The sequence below is a fragment of the Agelaius phoeniceus genome, chromosome 8 (assembly GCF_051311805.1).
Source record: "Agelaius phoeniceus isolate bAgePho1 chromosome 8, bAgePho1.hap1, whole genome shotgun sequence".
Classification (NCBI taxonomy): domain Eukaryota; kingdom Metazoa; phylum Chordata; class Aves; order Passeriformes; family Icteridae; genus Agelaius; species Agelaius phoeniceus.
This window is the reverse complement of record NC_135272.1, coordinates 30,512,805-30,531,652: the sequence shown is the minus strand read 5'-3', so window position 1 is coordinate 30,531,652 and position 18,848 is coordinate 30,512,805. Positions and strand designations below refer to the sequence as shown.

The 18,848-nt window shown below is 39.9% G+C and overlaps 1 protein-coding gene across 2 annotated transcripts in view; it reads left to right on the top strand.

Moving 5' to 3' along the window:
• The window catches only part of SPATA6 (spermatogenesis associated 6), a 52,370-nt gene that overhangs the window by 10,092 nt on the left and 23,430 nt on the right, over positions 1-18,848 (top strand). Inside the window, exons 1-9 of one of the 2 annotated variants that reach the window (XM_054638546.2) lie at positions 849-1,005; positions 5,599-5,736; positions 7,067-7,115; positions 7,858-7,899; positions 9,239-9,363; positions 13,569-13,649; positions 15,432-15,710; positions 17,301-17,388; positions 18,585-18,625. In XM_054638546.2, the coding sequence (XP_054494521.2) occupies positions 958-1,005; positions 5,599-5,736; positions 7,067-7,115; positions 7,858-7,899; positions 9,239-9,363; positions 13,569-13,649; positions 15,432-15,710; positions 17,301-17,388; positions 18,585-18,625 (891 nt within the window). In that variant the 5' untranslated portion in view covers positions 849-957. Of the gene's footprint in view, positions 1-848; positions 1,006-5,598; positions 5,737-7,066; positions 7,116-7,857; positions 7,900-9,238; positions 9,364-13,568; positions 13,650-15,431; positions 15,711-17,300; positions 17,389-18,584; positions 18,626-18,848 lie in introns of those variants that run through there. The other variant, XM_077182491.1, reaches the window with a different exon arrangement.

Below are 18,848 nucleotides of genomic sequence, written 5' to 3'. Positions count from 1 at the left end.
GCTGCCTCTCTCTGCACCTTTCTGCAGTAGGACCAAGAAGCTAGAGAAATCTGGCAGATCAAGAAGCTGGAGGAATCTGACACATCCTGAGCTTCACGTTCCTCCAGGATGTCCCAAGGCAGCCTGTGACCTGTCTGATTCCCTGTCCCACACTGGACACCTGCGCTTTCTCACCAGTGCTCCATCACCCACCACTGGCACTGTCCCACCCTCAGGAGGCAGAGGATGGAAACTGTATTTTATCTACTATTTATGGTGCTTTGTTTACTATTTATGGTAGTTTTTTATCTACTATGTATGGTACTTTTGGTACTCCAGCAGCTCCAGAAAGCCCTGTGGGGAGTGCCAGGATGAGCCAGCTTGAGGTCAGGATGGGAAGGTGGGAGAACCAGAGAAGGTTGTGGGATGAGCAGGGATGAGGGACAGGATTAGCGACAGGACAAGAGGACGTACTCTGAAAGTGTGCCAGGCTTTTAGGTTTGAAATTTGAAAGAACTTCATGGAAACGATCATTATAGACTGGAACGGGCAGCCCACGGCAGTGGGGGAACCACAGTCCCTGAAGAGGCGTTTGAGGAAAGACGGGACGTGCGCCATGATCTAGCTGAGAGTGGTGTTCGGCCATAGGTCGGACACGGCGATCTCAGAGATCTTTTCCAACCTGCCTGATTCTGTGAGGGCAGGAGGACCCGGAGAGCAGTGAGGGGCTGAGGGGAAGGGGACGTGGGCGCTCGGGGGACGCGTGTAGGCAGGGCCAGCACAGGATCTCATCTTTCCAGCGCGACGGCGGTGAGAGCAGGGCGGGGCGGGCACCGAGACAAGGAAGGAGGGAGGGGAAGCCGCCCCCGAGGAGGGCGGAGCGGCCGCCGCGGGCCGGACGCGCCCCGGTTACCGTGACAACGGCGTCGGCCGAGCCCGAGCGGCCCGGACCCGGCGGGCCCCGCTGCCCGCCCGCCCATGCCGCGGAAAGCGCTGCGCTGCGTCCTGCAGCTGGAGCTCTGCTCGGTGAGTGCCCGGGCCGCGCTCCCCGCCCGCCTCAGCCGGGCCGCGGCCGGCAGGAGAAGCCGCGCTTGGCTCTTCCGGCAGCGCTTCCCGCCCCGCTTTCCTCGGCCGGCCGCCGCCCGCGCTCCCGGCCCGGCGGAGCTTCTGGGGGGCTGCTCCGGGCCCTGCTGCCGAGCGGGGCCGAGCTCCGTCTGGCATTGCAGCCCCTGTGTGCAGCCCCCGTGGGGTGTTGGCAGCAGCCGTGCCCCTCCGCAGCTCCCTTTTCCTGTGGCAAAGTTGTGGGGGATGTTTGTCCCAGTGCCCCCGCCCTTCCTCTCGTGTTAGCAACGGCCGTGCCGCTTTAGAGTTCGCATTTTCCTGTGGAAAAGGGTTTTTTTGAAACACACTGATTCTTGGGAAGCTGTAGGGTGTAGGGAAAAGCACTCTCGGGGGGGAGTAAAGGAAAAAAAAAGCTAAAACCAAAACAAGTCCCAGGAAAGAGCGGCTCGTTCATGGCTCTGGGCAGCCCCGAATATCTGGGTGTTACATGGCGGGGAGTGAGGTCAGAAAGTGTGAAAGTGGAAAGTTTTGACATTCATTATGTTAGGATAGTACTCTGCACTTTGCAAAGTTTTCTGCTCATATCCAAGCTGGGAGCACAGCAAGGTGCTGTATGATGCTCCTGAACACTTGCAGAAGTAGCTGCGTTAGACAGGGCCCTGTTAACCTGGAGTCGGTGGCTTCGTATGCCCTGGTCCTGTGTCCAGAACAAACACTGCCATACATAAAAGGATACCTGCTGCTGGGAGAAAAACACGAGATGCCAGCCACAAAACTCGAGTGCAAATCCAGGAAGTCTGTACTGGGAAATTGGCCAGGTATTCCTGGTTGCTTAGCTGCCCTTGTTCCCAAACTTGAGTGGCTGCTCCGAGGCAGAGCTGTGGATTTGCACACATGGATGGCCAGGGTGTCACCCTGGCGCTGTTGCTGTGCTGTCTCAACAGCTGGTGTTTGTCTCCACAATGCCAAGGCCTGCTTGGTTCCTGGAGCAGGGCAATGTGCTTGCCTTTTCTGTTCCCACTGCCTGTGGGCTATTCCTGTGCCAGGATTGAGTACAGGGAACACATTTCCCCAGGGTCAGGTTTGCAGGCGTGGGGTATTTGTTATTTACCCTGCTCTCAAGGCTACAAGTAAGAATGGAGACTACTCTTACACAAATGTCAACACTGGCTTTTCATTTAAGGATTTTTTTTTTCCCCTTGGTGTTTGCTCACTTGATGTGTTTTTTGGGCAGCAGTTCTTTTATTTCCCAGTTGATCTTTATCAGCTAAAGCAAGCTGATATTTTTGGTAGTATTTTGTGTGATGGACTCACCAGCTTTCTTACCATCTTAGGGATGGGAGCTACTCTTCCACTTTGAATATGTATTGATCAGAGTCAAAATTGAACCCTAATTTTGAACCCTAATTTTAAACCCTAAATTTTGTCTTAGGTGATGTAGGGAAAAAAAAAGGCCAACTTTCATCCTATGTATCTTAATATGAGTCAGGGTCATTAAAAATGTTAAAAGACATGAATCTCAGTAAGCAGAGAGGAATGTTTTTAATGGTAACCTCAGCTTGATACATCCTGGTTTTTGCACGTTATTGATGCTGTCCTTTGGCCAGTTCTGTGCCATCTTTGATACTAACTCCTCTACTAACTATCCTTAACTTTTTCGTCATAAATAATAATTCCTCATGATACTATATGATATCCTTTATCCAGAAAATGGATTTTCAAGAAAATGTAGAATTTTTTTGATTGATCTGTTTTTATGGAATGTGTCCTACTGGGTTTTTTCCTAGTGATTTTTTTAATCCACGTCTTTATTCTTTATTTTTGAATATTTAAATATTTCGGTCAATGGGATGGTCAGTTTTCAGATCTCTCTTTCTGTCTCACACGGATTTTTGAGCAGATTCTACCTTCCCTGTTTTCATTACATTTCATTTAAGAAAAACTATATTCTTTCACAACATGTGCTGAAGATGGTTCAGACTCCCTGTGGCTCCTTGGTCCAGGCCTAGTGCATATTGGATGACTTTTGTTTCCATAACTTAATTCTTTGAGTTGTCTTTTTTCTCCTGTGTTAAATTTTATTAAAACCAAGGCAAAATATTCAGTTGTGTTTGCGACATAGATTTGTTAGCTTTCACATCTTGGCTGATTTATGCCATGTCCGTTAATTCTCTCTTTGTTTGCCTTATTTGTGACCAAAGTCTTGTCCAGATTTCTGATTTATTTTCCTGCCATTTTTACAGTGCTCTACATATTTCTCCACCCTCTTTGAAATCTGTCCAGTTTTGTCAGAAGTTCTGCCCTCTGTTTTACCCTTGCTTTAGGATACAGATGGGTTTTGCTTCCTTTGACGTAATGAAATTCCAAGATCTTCTCCAATCTGAGTCCACCAGCTCTTTAGTTTGTCTTATTAGTAGTTTCCTTCATTTCTCCTCTCAAATGGAAGGCCTTACTTAAAGACTAAGCAGGTTTTTTGTTTGGTTTATCCTGCCATGGACTGTGTGTAATAACTGCTCTAGAGGGTTAAGATCAGTAGAATTCTGTCCTTTTCTGTGAGCTTAATTCAGTGATTTCTTTATGGCTATATGTGATGTCCCAGCAGTGGAGGGACTGGGGGCTGGTACACATTTTCCATCCTCCTGGGAACTTTCAGCAGAGATACCCAGCATAAACCTGTCCTAGAAATTTCTCATGGTCCTTGGGGTTGCATGTGAGGTCAGTTAATTGCAGCACTGATCTCCCTCTTCCTTAGCTGATCCATAGATAACACTCTTACCTTCTTTAAAATAGTCCCTTATCCTGCTGGAGCAGTCTGCAGTCAGATAAGAGCTTCAGTTTGTCTCCCAAGTGTTATGGAGCTCTGCATGTCACAGAATAGGTGTCATGAGCTGCAGGTATGCATGTGTCATTCATTTTTTGTCATTCATTTTCCAAAAGCATTTTTGGAACTGCTTTAAAGTTACATGGCCACATAGATTTGGTGTTCCAGCCCAGGTGATGAGTTGTGCAGTTTATCTCCAGGGTAGTAGAATCACAAGTTTCCACATGTGCTACCTTGACCCACATGCTCATTTGTAAGAATTTGTCTTCTTTTTACAGGATAACCAGAAAAATGGCATCTGTTGTTGGCAGGTCTGCCCATTCCAGCATCTTCAGGTCTCTTAACAAATAGGCAAACATTGGTTCCCTTCTCTAAGGTGAAAAGCACAAAACTCCAGCTTAAAATGGTTGTAAATTCTACAAAAATATCGAAGACAAAAGTGAGAAGTAAAGCTGATACGACATGCAGTATGTAGTTTGGGGATCTTTCCTTGAATGAATGAAATCTGTCTCTCTCACTCCTGTTCACACTTGCAACTGCATGAGTGTCATACAAGCTGTTTAATGCTTGACAGACTGTTTCAATTGGGTTATCCATTATTCTGGCACTTTTCTTGTAGATTTGAAGCCCTCATTTATATGGAGAGGAAACCTTTTTTTTACCTTATACTTTATCTGTAGTGATCTATCACACATTGTTTTCTTCTAGTTCTTCCACCTTTTTTCCTGCTGTTTATACAGTTTTCTTTTAAATCCAGTTAGGATTTCTCAAGTAAAATGTTCACTTGGGAGTAGGAGACTGTAACTAAATCACTTATTTTAATTCCCATCACTCTCCTCCTTTGTCTTTCTTCCTGGCAATTGAAAGTCTGAACACTTTCTCCAGAAACCTTATGCTGGAAGAGACAACCTCATGTTTCTAATACTGACTTAAAAAATAGCATGAGACCTTAAGTGAAAGGTGTCAATTCTCTCTCGGGGAAATAAAATAAATCCACGTGGCTTGGAGAAAATAGCAAATAGTTTTGGAGTGAGTTGTGTACATTCTTGCAATCAGAGCTTTAAAAACAGACTGACTTCTTAGTCAAAGAATTTCAGAATTGTGCAGAGAAAGTTGAGAGATTTGGGGCAGTATGTGGCAGCCTAGTGAGAAGCCTTCCCTGCTTTGAGTTTAAAGATGGCCAGACTTCCCAGAGAAAGGAAGAAATGTGTCTGGTAGTACTGGAACAACAGTTGCTTTTTTCTCATTTACAGACAATTTGCCAATAAACTTGCCCTTTCTGGTGGCTGGACAGAGTATGGATATCTAAGCACATAAATTTACCAGTTTCATTCTGTAGTTAGGCTGAATTTTGGGTGGGGTTTTGTGTTTTGGCCTCATGTAGACTTCATTCTACATGAGTCTTCATATAGAAGATGATTATGCCTTACACAGTCAGAGCATACCTTTAATTGTGCTAATCTGGCCTTGGGTTTCAGTTTTGGTTGAAGACAATGGAGTGTGTTTACTTATGCAGGAATTTGGTCCTGATTGTTTTAAAATGGTGACTTTTTTTCCTGTCCATTCTGTACAAATGGAATTGCTTTAGAGAAGAATTTTTTTTTGCTCTAGTCTGTTGCATCCTGACTTTCACAAATCAACCATTTCAGTCCTGACTGTTTCATTTTTATCTTGGAAACAGCCATTGCTTGTCTAGCTAAAGTTCAGTTTGTTTAATGAGTGTGTTACTCCTACAGATAACTTGTCCTGGAGTGCAGCTGAAAGACAAACAGGAACTTTATCTCAGTGTCTTTGTACTTGGGCAGTACCACAAAACTGAATGTGTCCCTGCAGTGTTCCCACTCTTCTTTCAAGAAAGACTACTATTTGAAAAGGTAAGATATGTCAAGTGCTGATACAACCCAAATAAACCCCATCACAAATTCCACAAAAATGGTCTGCAAAACCCATGAGCACAAATAATCACACTGAGAATGGAGCAGTATTTTATCTCCTGCTTCTCTTTAGCACAGAGGAGGGGTGTGCCTGTATTATCCACATGGGGACTCAAGAATTGTGTGTACTGAAGATTCTAATGTATGATGAGAGTTTTTAGGTGTTTGTTGATTCTTTTGTGAACTGTCCTTCCTCAGTGTCTGTTTTCCTGGCCTGAATGTTTTTGTTCTAAAAATTACGGCAAGGTGAAGAACAGAGACTGTACAAAAATATAGGAGAGGAAACTTAATTTAGTAGAAAGATAAAATAGCAGCTCAAGCCTTTTTGGCGACATCTTACTCCCTCTGAGATACTTTTTTCATGGTTTGTCACCAGAATTCCCAGATTGGTACTCTGGCCCTGTAATTTATAGTTGTTTATCACATATTCTGAGTCCCTACTAGCTTCATTATTAGTACCACAGGGATAATGAAACACAGTATCTTACAGATATGATCTGGCTTCTCCACTACCTATGAATAACAATACCTTGCCCTTTCCAGTTCTTCTCCTTTAAGCATTCCCCAGCACTTTGAAAACCAGGCTGAGTAAACTTGCTCAGAGTGATGCTCTGGTGAAGGGGATGAGAAACAAACAGTGATTATTTCACTACCTGTGAAGAGTAGGAAAGACCATCATTCTTTAAAGGCAAACATAACACAAACTTCTTAAGGGGAATGTACTGAATGCTGTTTTCAGTGTAATGTAGGGACTTCCATCCAGTGCAACATCCTACCCTATTCCTTGCTATCTGTTCACATGGGATTCAGGTTAAAAAAAAACCTGAACAGGAGACTGAAAAGTCACCTCCGTGAAAATGAAGCTTAAAACATTACTAATAAATTAGAGAACATTGACCTATCAGAATTGTAGTACGTGCAGCAAATTATGTTTCTTGAAATTTTCTTAGACAGTGCTTACTTTTACACCTTCAACACTTCACAATAAATTATTTTTTGTTATTTACATACAGAGAGGCAACTCTGTATGCATAGGAAGTATATAACAAGAACTGCTGGCTTTCAATGAATTCGATCATGTTCCAAATGATAATTTTAGTATCCTTTATTTTTTCCACTGGGGATAGGACTCTTGACAACCATCCTAGCAAGGAAGAGCATTGATTTTCGGGTTTTTTTCCCTTCACTTTCCCAAGAGGTCCATCTGATTACTTTGATTGTGTCATCATTATTATTACTACTGCTACTATTATTATTATTTCTTTTTCAGGAATTTGCTAATATAGTTGATCCTGGAGACCTTGTGAAGTTACTGGAGTGTAAGTTCTGGGTTTTTTTTTGTACTGTGTTATATCCATTAATGCCATACATATATGGGCTCTAAAGATGTTTTGGAGGTTTAAAGTATGTGATGGTTTTTCTATCAGAAGGAGACTGTTCTCTGAAAAACTAGTAGGTAACCAGTATTACCTAACAAAATGCCTCTAGAAATGTATGTTACATGCTGTGGAACAGGAAAAGGGTAAAAAGTCATAAGTAGTTGAAAGTCCAGCTGGTTATCTGGTAGTAGGTTCCTTTATATGGTTATTTATTTGATTAATTTTCAAATTTTAAAAGGATAAACCTGTAATTTTTGTAAAGTTATTCTTTTCATTTTTAAGAAGATTATGTCTTGCTACATTTGTATAATGAATTGTGGTGAGAAAACGCTGACCTGAACTCAAACTGCAGGATAACTCCCTCACATGGGAGTTATCTGTAAAGGGGGCAAAGCTTGCATAATCTTCTTTAAAAGAGGAAAAACTTGGCAGCAGATAGAACTTACAAGTTCTAAGTCAGATTTAGTGTTGTCATTTGTACCCTGCTAATGCCATTGTGTTCATCTATGATATTTATGCAAGCTATACTTAAATTTATCTTATTATTGGTGTGGTGGAAATAGTGCAGCAATGTACAGTGCAGTGAAGTTTAAATCAGTGATTCATTTTTCTTGGGTTTTGATTATGGAAATTTTCATTTTAGGTTTTTTTTTAACTCATGAAAAACTTTTTTCCCTTCTAGTTGACACAGCAGTACTTGAACTAATACAGCTCGTTCCTCCAGGTATTGTATCAGTCTTTTCATAAATTATGCAGTTTAATAGGTGAATTTCCAGGTGGACATTGCCCATTACAGCATAATTACTTTTTTCAACACACAAACAACATAGAAAGCCCTTCAACAAATAGTCCTCTGAATAGAAAATGTTAATAGATCAAGAGGATCTCATTCTTGAAAGAGAATAATAACTGAATATTTAAATGTATCATACTGAGGCTTAGGAAAGTGATAATATTTTAAAAATGGAAAATAAACTGTAATCATCCAGTGCATAATTATTAACTGCATCACAATTCACTTCTAGAGAGGCTGTCTGTGAAATTTCAGAGTGCATAATCTTGTTCTCAGAGTGACACTTTTTTTCCTTCCATTTTAATGGTGACCACTGGGAAAACTCTTATCCTCCCTATAAGTATTACAGGTCTCTTGGGATGTGTGAAGATAATAAATAGCGATTTGTCATACTTCTGTTATTGGTTTGTGTGATTATAAAAATCTATTTTAATGAAATTCAAGTGTTCCCATGAATAATGTAAATCTGCATTTTATTGGAAATAAAGTCAAGTTTTAAAGAGGACTCATTTGGAAACTGTGGTATTAAAAGCACTCTCTCACTTGTCCTTAGTACTTTCAAGGAAACTACTGCTTCTCTCAGGTGACTTACCAGACTGTTTACTTGAAGAAATGTAGTGAATGGGGGTTTTTTTGTGCGAAGTAAAGGATCTTGCATAAGAATTTATTTTCAGGGCTCAGACATAGGTGTGATACAGCCCAGCATAAGCTAGCAAGATGGCTGCAATATCACAAGATACATTTTTTCACAATATACATTCAAGGGTTTACAACTAAAGAAAACCTTGGTTTTTTCAGAAGTAGCAAGACAGGGTATTGAGAAAAATCTTAATTATTTTGCTGTTGCTTGTGTTTTTTTTTTTACTGCTACTATTACTGTTCTGTAGTATGGAATGGTAGTTTTCATAAGGAATTGGGTGCCATTAAAAAATACTGGTTTTTTTCTGTGGCATGGAAGGGAAAGAAGGAAGAAAAGTACTGAAAAGTTACCTGAAGAAAACCTTTCATGTACCTGTTATAGAAGAGTTAACACAATCTTCTTTAATTTTTTTTCCACTAACATTGAAACATAGTTTCATAGTAGATTCTGCACATTTTTGCTGCTGATTTAACTTGATGAGGTTATTTCCTAGTGCTATAGGAGTTTTAGAGCCATGCTGTTAATTTGTAAAGAGCAAAATTTATCCTGGTTTCAACATGGCTCTGTGTGTGGTGTCTGTGCTGTGTGGCTTTGTCTATTTTCCAATTAAAGTACGTATTTTCTTTTTAGTGGGAAAAGTTCTAGCTACATATGAAGAAAATACAAGAGATTTCCTGTTCCCTGACCCTAAGCTTACCCATGGGCTCCGTGGTTTGCAGCGTGAGGTTTTAATGAAGAGGTCCCCGTCTTTCACAGTGAGTGAATGTCTGTGGATTGTATTTATGACACAGTCTGCTTCACTGAAGAAACCCCTTGAACTGCTTCAAATGAAAAGCGATTACTTCTGACAGATTTTGCCATTTTAAGGTGTTGAATGTACAAATCCACAGCTGAACTTCGGGGAAAGTATAATCTTTTTTCAAAATGCTTCAAGAAATTATTTAATGTGGAAAAGTTAGTTTCCACTTGGTTTCCAGTGAGGCACCATGACATGTCTCCATTCAGTTTAATCTGTGATGCAGCTGGTGGCTGAAGGGATGCAGGAGATGTCATATTGACTTCATGGTTCTCAACAGAAGCCATGTAACCCTCCTCCTTGGTCCCTCTCCATAGCATTTTGGAACAATAGCTAATTGGCAGAATGAGTGCAGTGAATTAATGCTAATTTTCTGGAGATAAGGGCTCAAGTACATGTTAAATGAGAATGAATTCATTTCACAATGCCCTTTCATGAAGTTTGACTGTTGAATCTTAATTGTCAGCAGAATAACCCAGGAAGGCACCTTAAGGAGGATGGTGATGATGTGTTTTGAGGTTTTTGTGGAGTTTTACTGGTGGATTGACAGGACATTTGGAGAAGAACTCAATTACCCTGTCCATTGTGGTTGGGCTAAAAGCACATAGGAGGAGGGAAATGCTGATTAAAGTTCATTGTTATCTTTTAGCTGGTGTAGCCTTTCCCCAGAAAGGGCAACCTGGAAACTGCCCAGACACTTGCAATTAGAGGTGCTAATTTGGTGTCTAATGCTGTGTTACATTTGAATGAATTGAGGTTGTGATTTTGTGCTACAAAATGTCTGATTCTGCAGTAGCTTAAAAACAAAAACAACCATTATTTTTTGGCTGTAGTGTTTCTTTGATGTGGCTCATCCCATGCCTGGTGGTGTGGCTCAAGAGATGGGGTGGGCCTGTTTGGCCTTGATGCTGCTCATAGAATAGGTGCCTTCCTGGTGTTGAGAAAGAACAGTGAGGTAGGAACAAATGAAGTGGTATTAGCTAAATGTTTTTAGATTTTTTTGTGAACAGAATATAGTGACTCTTCATAGAAGCAGAGCTGCTAGACAAGTTTGATGGGTTTTGTCAAACTGAGTTATTTGAAACAAAAATTATGTACTTTCTAATAAAAAGAAGGTGCCATAATTTGTGAGCTGTGAGAAGATGTGGTCAGAGTAATTTGGAAGTGTAGGTGATGAATGATGACACTGTAGTAGCTTTAAAAAGTTGACTGCTGTAAGACACAGATGTACTTCATATCCTTGGGAGCAGAATAACAAAATCCATCTCTGCCTGGAACAGGGACTGCAGAAGCCTTTGTTGCTCTATTCCATCTCCATAACTTGAAAGTACAGTATAAGAGAGGATTTTGGCATAGTGACCCCCTTTTCAGGAATAATGCAGAAGCTGGGTTTGATTGCATTCGAAGGAGGCTCCCAAAAGGAACTTCTTGTTCCTCTCCTCGTTTGCCACATGGAAAAACTATGAAAGGATTTTTACCTCCAGTAGAAATGCAGTCTCAAGTGCCTCCCTCTCCCAGTGTTCCCTGAGCTTTACTGGCAAGTGTCTCTTGCTAAGTCTGTCAGCATGAAGTGCTGGATGTGAATGCTAAGCAAAAGGAAGTATTGAACAAGGTCATGAGAACCCTCACATTATTCCTATGCTACTGAAGCCATGTTCTTCCCACATGAAAAGTTATTTATAGCCAGCTGAGATGTTGAATATTTTTGAATGGCAGCTGTGCTTCAGTGACAGTTTGATTCCAAATAAATTTGTCTTTTATTAAAAAAATAAAGGTAGCAACAGTAAGGTTACGGTTGTGGAGTTCAGATAGGCAGTGACAAGCAGTGTCTGATTAACACTGCTAATCTGCCAGTTGGAAGGAATCCCAAGTTGAGAGGATCAAAACCCCTCCAGAAATCTGGCACTTGGCTGATAATGTCCCTGGCTAAATGTCTTACAAGGTTTACAAACTCAGTGTGCATACAAGACATGCCTCGAGTTATCTCTCCTGGTCCAGTGTTGCCCAGCTGAGGCTCTTGCTGGCTCTTCTGTATTTCTCTGCAACCTTTACCTTTCAGAATATGTTTATGCCTGGACTGTGGTAGTGATTTCTTACAGATGTTCTTATCTCCATTCCCCACCTTCATGCAGTATTTGCCACATTACTTAAAACAATTTCTTTTTAGCTATGCTATCTTCCATTAACAGTCCAGTGCAGGGCCTTCTGTTACATTCCTGTATACTTTTTTTAAACTAGGGTTGTACTTGTGTTCCTTATAGTCAAAAGCACATATTAGACTTGTATTTTTCTAAAGGTGAACCACCTTTATACTTTTTCTGTGGTCAAATTGGTATTACGTCCCTTCTGTTTAATGATTGGTGCAGAAATGCTCAGGGCTGCAGACACTACAAAGCCAGAAGCAGAAGAGATCCCAAAAACTTTCCAGCTGGATTTTCATTTACAGATGTGTCTGGGGCTATATGATGGTATTTACATAATTCTGTGTGGAGTATCCTACAGCAACCCCTGATTTGGGAACTGCAGAAAACAAAGAGCAAATTGTCTGATGGCTTTGGCATGTGAGTTGCTTTTGACATATCCATGCCTGTGCATTCAAATGCCATCCCATATTCCCTCTCTACAGACTACTTCTCTGAAGAAACCATAGTTTGTGTCATTTTTTAGGGATGAACACTTAACAATTTTGTAATCATTTCCAGTCTCTGTAAGAGCAGTAGGTGCTCTATTGTTGCATTTTTTAGTAGACTTACTAATTCTGATGTGTCCCTTTTTAAATTGTTGATAGCACTTGACAATTCATTAGTAATAAAAACGAGTTGATTAAAGATGATCAGGCTTAAAACCTCTTTTATGTGCCATAACTTGACTTGATTGAATCCTGGACTCTGTTAATTACTGCGACTGAGCTTTCTTGGCATTTTTGTCATTTGATTTCCATAATCTATCCTGGGGCCAAATCATGTTCCCTAATGGGAAATCAGTGTTTAGGCAGGTGGTAGAGAATAGTTTGGTTAATCAATAGACTTCACTCATGAAGTTCCTGCTAATTCTTATGGATGTGGGATAAAGTCACAAACAGACCAGCTCTTTTTCATGTCTTAGTGATTTTGTGTGTTCATGTGCACAAATGCCTGTGCACTGAGATGCCTTAGGCACCAAATTCTGTCCATGTTGAAAGAAGAGGGGGTAGGAATTTCTGGGGGCACTTGATTTTCTCTTGGATTCTGCAGAGCTGTATAGGATGCACATAGATGATTGCCACTTGTTTATAGCATATGTGGCATTTAGTTCTTTTATGCCTTTTTTTAATGCTGCTGTTTGGGAAATAATCCTTGTGTGTTGTAATCCCTGTCCTTTACACCCAGTAAATTCTGAATGCCTTGGCCAATGCTCAGTGAATAGAAAGGCAGTAGTTTTCTGAGGTGTTGTGTTCCTAGCCATGGCTGCAGTAAAAGGTGAGTGGAACAGAAGCTGCTAATCATGTAAAAATGGAGGGACATGCTGGCCATTGCTGTGTGTGCTGTGCTTCACCAGGAGGCCCAGTGGGACCCCAGTGATTCCACATGGAACAAACTAGGGCTGCCCCATGGGCAGGAGGGGATTGTGAGGGGGTGGAACATGGTTGTGGAACAAGGGAGGCATCCACAGAAATCAGACTACTCCAAAGATTACAGAATTAAGGGTATTCTTAGTCATACTGTTAAAAAGGAATAGTTATCTGCAGTGTGATTGACTGATTAAACAAAATGTTTTTACAAATGAGATGGCACAACTGAGACTGTTTTCAAACAAGTTTACAAAGTTAGTATTAATGAAACTTCTAGAGCATGACTGAAATTTTTATTGATGCCATATAGCATGGCATGAAAAATCTTTAAAAGTGCTTTTGACAAAAAAATGTATTAAAATAAAAGTCAGACCTTAATTGTTGTACAAAAGCAGTGTAATCATCTGTAATTGAATTGTCAGAAATGCAAATGTTAGCATCTTGACATTTACCATTGCTGTTCTGTCTTTTCTAATTATCTTTATTAAAGGCTGAAATTAACAAAGGAAATGGCTGAAAATTAGGAATGGTTTGTTACATTAGGTGACATTTACCTCTTTGATACCCTTTATCTTGAGTTGAAGCTTGATATGCAATTATTGTCTCTCTTCTAGGGAATTGCACCAAAATTGAGATTTTCTACAACCTGCCATATTTCAGACAGTCTGTTAATCTTAGGAAGGAGTCACATACAGGTTAGCACAATTTAATTGTTTGCAATTTCTAGATTTAATATTGATAGCCTTGCTTCCAACTTTTGCATGTGCTGCTCACTTCAAACTTTCCTCATTCTTTTGCTGTGGTTAAAGCGGGTATCACGGGTGCTTGACAACTTGATTAAATTTTTAATCAAGTATGAGTAAAGAGTGGGTTTGGTGCATGACAGTAGATGCTGAGAGTTCCTTGAATCTGAAACAATTATCAGCTGCTGTGTTCTATGATCAGCTGAAGTGTCAGTCCCTGGTGCATTTGTGCATGGGAAGATGCCTTCTCACCATTAGTTACTGACACCTAAAATTAAGGACAATAAAAACTAGGTGAGGTTAGAGAAGGTGCATTATTAAACCAAACCAGTTAATTTAATTGTTTTCCATAACTGTATCACTGACAGTAATGGAAATGCAGATTTTTGTTGAAAAGGCTATCACCTGTATTAATCTGGAAATGCTGCTTTTGCAGCAAGTAAAGTTAAAGGTGAAGTAGCACTCTTCTCTGGTCTAACAGATTGGAATTTTGGTCTGGATTTCTGGAACAAGCTGTCATGTAAAGTTACTCTTATATCCTCCTTCTTCTGCTGTAATATTGAAAAATGGTGCAGCATCATTGGAAGGGAATGGTTGTCAGCAAGGCTTGTGTGCAAAGACACTTAGATGACTTTGACCTGTTGGTGGCATTGCTAATGACTTCAATGAGAAGTTTCTTCCAAATTTAGCAAATGAAATGTATCGAGACAGAAAAAGAATTAAAAATCAGTGAAAATTGTCATTGTCAGAAAATTGACTTCAGTGAAGGTGACTTGAATAAGGGCAATTTGATTTAAAATTTAAACTGTTCCTAAAGTATCTATGAACGGCAGCTCAGATTCACTTGTGTTGCAGTTTTACAACTGGTGTAAGCCAGGAACAGCATCACCTGCTTCTGGTGAAGCTGAGATTAGTCTTAGAAAATTAGGTCTGGCTTTGTGTGGCTGGGTCTGTGCTGTGTCTCACCATCAGCTGCCCCAGTGAGTTCAGATTCTGTCAATACAAAACAAACACACAGCCTCAGCCTCACTGGCTGGGTGTAAAAAGAAAGCCTTGAAGGCAAGCTGGACATTTTATTTCTGGGTCCCTCTGAACCAGAGCAGTCCATGTAACATTCAGATTTAGGGCTAATGTCAACTAGCTCCAGCTTGAAAAAAAATCTCTGACAGAAAGAGTATCGTTTTTCTCCACTAAACTTTACACTTTAAAAAACTAATAAATTCACCATAATCCAGGAAAATATTAATTTTAGAGCATGTAGTTGCACTTCTTCTGGAGCTTTAGGCAAGTCTAAATGCATATAATTTAAACTATTAAAAAGGCTCCTTTTTTAATTTGTCTTGTACTTTAAAGGGGAAAAATTTTAAAATAAAAGCTTAAACAGATGAAAACATGCTTCAAATCTGTGTATGGCTAATTCAGATAAACTTTGTACTAAAGGAACTTGAGACAAAATTAAATTTAATTTTTAGAATCTCCATTAACTGTGTGAGAAAGCTAATTGAGTATCAGACGCTTAACATCTAACATGCAGTACTAGGTGTTTATCCTTCTTTTGGTTTCAGAGAAAATGGTAAACACGCTTTTTAAATTGCTGTTTGATTATAGTTTTGTGAGGGGGACTTCAGCTGCCATGGCATCTCCTTCTGGTAAAATGATTAGTTCCTTGTTTGTGTTATGTTCAGCGATCTTTATCCTACTGTCAAATCAGATCATTTCTCTTTTTCGCTTCAGACCGATAGGCAGTGGGTGCATCATCCAACCCCAAATGGAAGAATGCCCTCAAAGTTGGCCAAGAAGAGCCCTCCTTCAGCAGAGCAGGGCGGGCAGAGCTCGGCGCTGAGGAGCTACGAGCTGCCCACCATTGCCTCCAAGTCGCGCTCGCCGTCCCCGTACACCAAGCGCCGCATGTGCGAGCTCTCGGAGGAGGCCAGGCAGAGACTGGCCCACCTGAACCTGGGCCCTCACGAGTTCAGGAGAGACACTGACAAACCTCCCTTTGTCATCAGACGGGTTTGTGTTGGCTCCCAGGGCTTCCAGCTTAAGCTCAGTTCAAATGTTGTTCTTTCACTAAATAGCGCTCCAAAAATTCATTCAGCTCTTAGTTTAGATGAAGAATTTTTTCTTCTCCTTAACAGTCTGTCACAGAATGATTTAAATGTAAAATTAACTAAACTAAAATTTCTTTTATCCGCTTTAGTAACAGACAAAGATCAAATTCTTTCATGAATATCTTGGTTAAATTCTCTGAGGCCCCATTTCTTTTCTTCCAGCACACTAGACAGGATAATAGGTGTATAAATTTGGCTTGGAAGTAATTGATATTAGTATTAAAAATTCCTGAATAAGACTTTAAAGAAAGAGTGTCTAGTCACATTATGAACACTTACACTTCCTCTCTTTCAACTTTTTTTCATGTTGTCATCCTGTGATATTTGGAACACTTCCTTTGCTCAGAGCTACATCTGAAACGCTTTGACTTAGAGTTCATAACATAAGGACATTTTGCCATACATGAAAAATTGTCCTGAAATTAGGTACTTAAAGAAATTGTGTGTAGCTCTTTTAAAATGAAGGGCCTACATTTCCCAGCCACCTGGAGGATCATATACTCATTTTTTTTCCCTCCTCTTAATTACTCTTCTTATTTCAACAATTCTTTGTTTTTAGAAAATCACTTTGAATTTGTAGGGGCAGAAATGGGATTGTTCATATTCTGTGCTGTGGCATTATGGTTTCTCTACAGTTCTGGGCACCTACCACAACCAGTTAGATAATCAAGTGGTTAAATAGTTTGCTTCTACCTTATATTTTTACCTAGTATCAGTAATAATTAGTTAATACTATATTGTCAAAGTTTAGAAGTTTTATTCTACATATAGCTACCTTTAAGAAATTCAAAATGGCCTGAATAAGTCATTAATCATTAATCAATCTTCTGTTTTTCTCAAATATTTTTCTTTTAACTCCTTTTATTTAATTCTTCTTGGTTTTGATCTATAGGTGAAGTTCACAGTTTAATTGTAGTATCATTAACACTGATTATTGATTTTCAATGCTTGGTTATGTTTGTACAAAAAAAGGAGAAAGCTTGTCTCTTAATTCAGCATGTCCTCACTGTCATGGCCTTTCTAGATTGAGAAATCTCCTTTTAGGGCATCTTTACTGCTGAGAACTCTTTTGGCCTGGAGATTTTGTGTTATGAAGATCAAAATTGGATTGTATTAAATGTAACTTTTTAATTAGGAAGAGATTCAGATCTCTCTTGGTGAGATCTGAGCTGTTTAGAATAAGTATGAGATACCAGGAATTGTTTAAAAAGACTGCAGACATTACAGATGAAGGAGAAGCTGTCTGTATTTTCCCTTTCTTTGAACAATACGATATTCAGAGTTTTCTCGACCTTTCTAGCACTGTTTCTGTTTATGCACAGTAATACTAATAATGCCCATGAGCCAAGTGCTGTGAAAATAGTCTAAAATAGTATTTAAATAAAGTAAAATATTGCAGAAAATAGACCAGTTGTGGTCTTATAAACAAAACCAGAAAAACCAGGGATTGATACATCTGATACTGAGTATTTTAACAGTATTTTTGCTTCAGGTTGGACAACCAAGTCCTGGTGCTAAACTTCATTCCTTGTGTTCCCTGCGAGAAATCACAGCAGAAGCCTGGCCCAAGGCACCCCATGGTCAGTATTTTCTGCTATATAGCTCATAACTGCTTTTGATTTCTGCAGGAAGCAGTTTTATTTGGGGCTTTTTATTATTATTATTTTGGGGGGTTTTATTTATTATGAAAATCTGTGATGGAGAAAAAGCTGTTAGTTCTTCCTAGGAAAAGGAAGAATGCTGAATAAATTACTGCTTCAAAGGGTGTCCTTGAAAAGTTCTTTGCCTCATGAAGCTTGGAGCATAGTTCTACATTATATGAAAATAGGAGAGAATTACAAAGCTCAGACGAGTGCTCTGTTTCACTCCCTTTTTTGTTGAGTTGGATGGTGGAGAAAATTTGCATCACGGTTTTTGGGTGTGTTGATCAAGCTTGGGGTATTGATTATTTTGAAGTTCAGGGGCTCTGTTCCTTCAAAAATGGGTAATGTTTATTTCAGCAGTATTTGTGAGTAGTGGATCAGTGACTTACCATTATTAATGAGCATCCAGGATGTGCTCCAGTATCTGCTTCAGCACCCTTTGGTATCAGTAAGTGAGAGCTTAATAAAAAGTGTGGGACCAGAAATTTAAGAAAGCACCCTAAAATTTGATTTTATTGCACATGTCTTACAATATGAGGATTTTAATGAGTCTCATCAGTATTTGTTTATGTGTGCTCTGCCTCATTTTTATTTCATTTCCTCACTAATTATAATTTGTTATACAGCAAATCCTTATGAACGTGTTATTTTACATTCGTTCTTTGTCATTGCACTGGGTGCTGGATTTTAAAGGTTTCACATCCCCTTTGGGAACAGATTTGTCAGTCTGTGATGGCTGGATAATGGAACAGACCAGATCATCTGATACCATTGCACACTTAAAAAATGAGCTGGTGGTTTCTGGCCAGTGTTTAAGAGACCAAAATCTACCTCTATTAATATCCAGAGGAGTCTTTGGTCACCTGTCTGTGTCTTGAGGCTTAACTGTAACTTCTGAAAAGAACAGATCCTTAGGATTAGAAATCTTAATGCAGACAGTACAGTTTAGTCCCTTTTTTCTTTTCCTGGGTCACAGTATGAGGGTTGTTCAGTACAAACTGGTAGAACAGACCAAGAAGTAGATTTAATGTTTGTGAGGACAGATAGGATGCTTTGTAAAAGATTTCATAGAATTTAGGAAATGCAAATGTGATTTTGATTTCTTCTGTCATGGACCTTTTTTCCTTCTCCAGATCCTTCTCCTCTCAACAGCTACAGACCCAAGAAAACTGAAGTGAGTACTTGCAAGTGGTTTTGCTTACACACTGTTTTTTGGGAAGCTCTGAGCTTCCCAGTCTTTCTTGGATCGTCTTGCATAGGTATTTGAAACGTTATCTACTGTAGTATCACAAGCAAGAAAAAGGACATTTTAAATCTGATCTAGCCCAGTAAAGGCCTGCTGACAGATTATTTACAAACATTAGAAGGAAACTTAGCACTCTTTAAAGATAAAGATG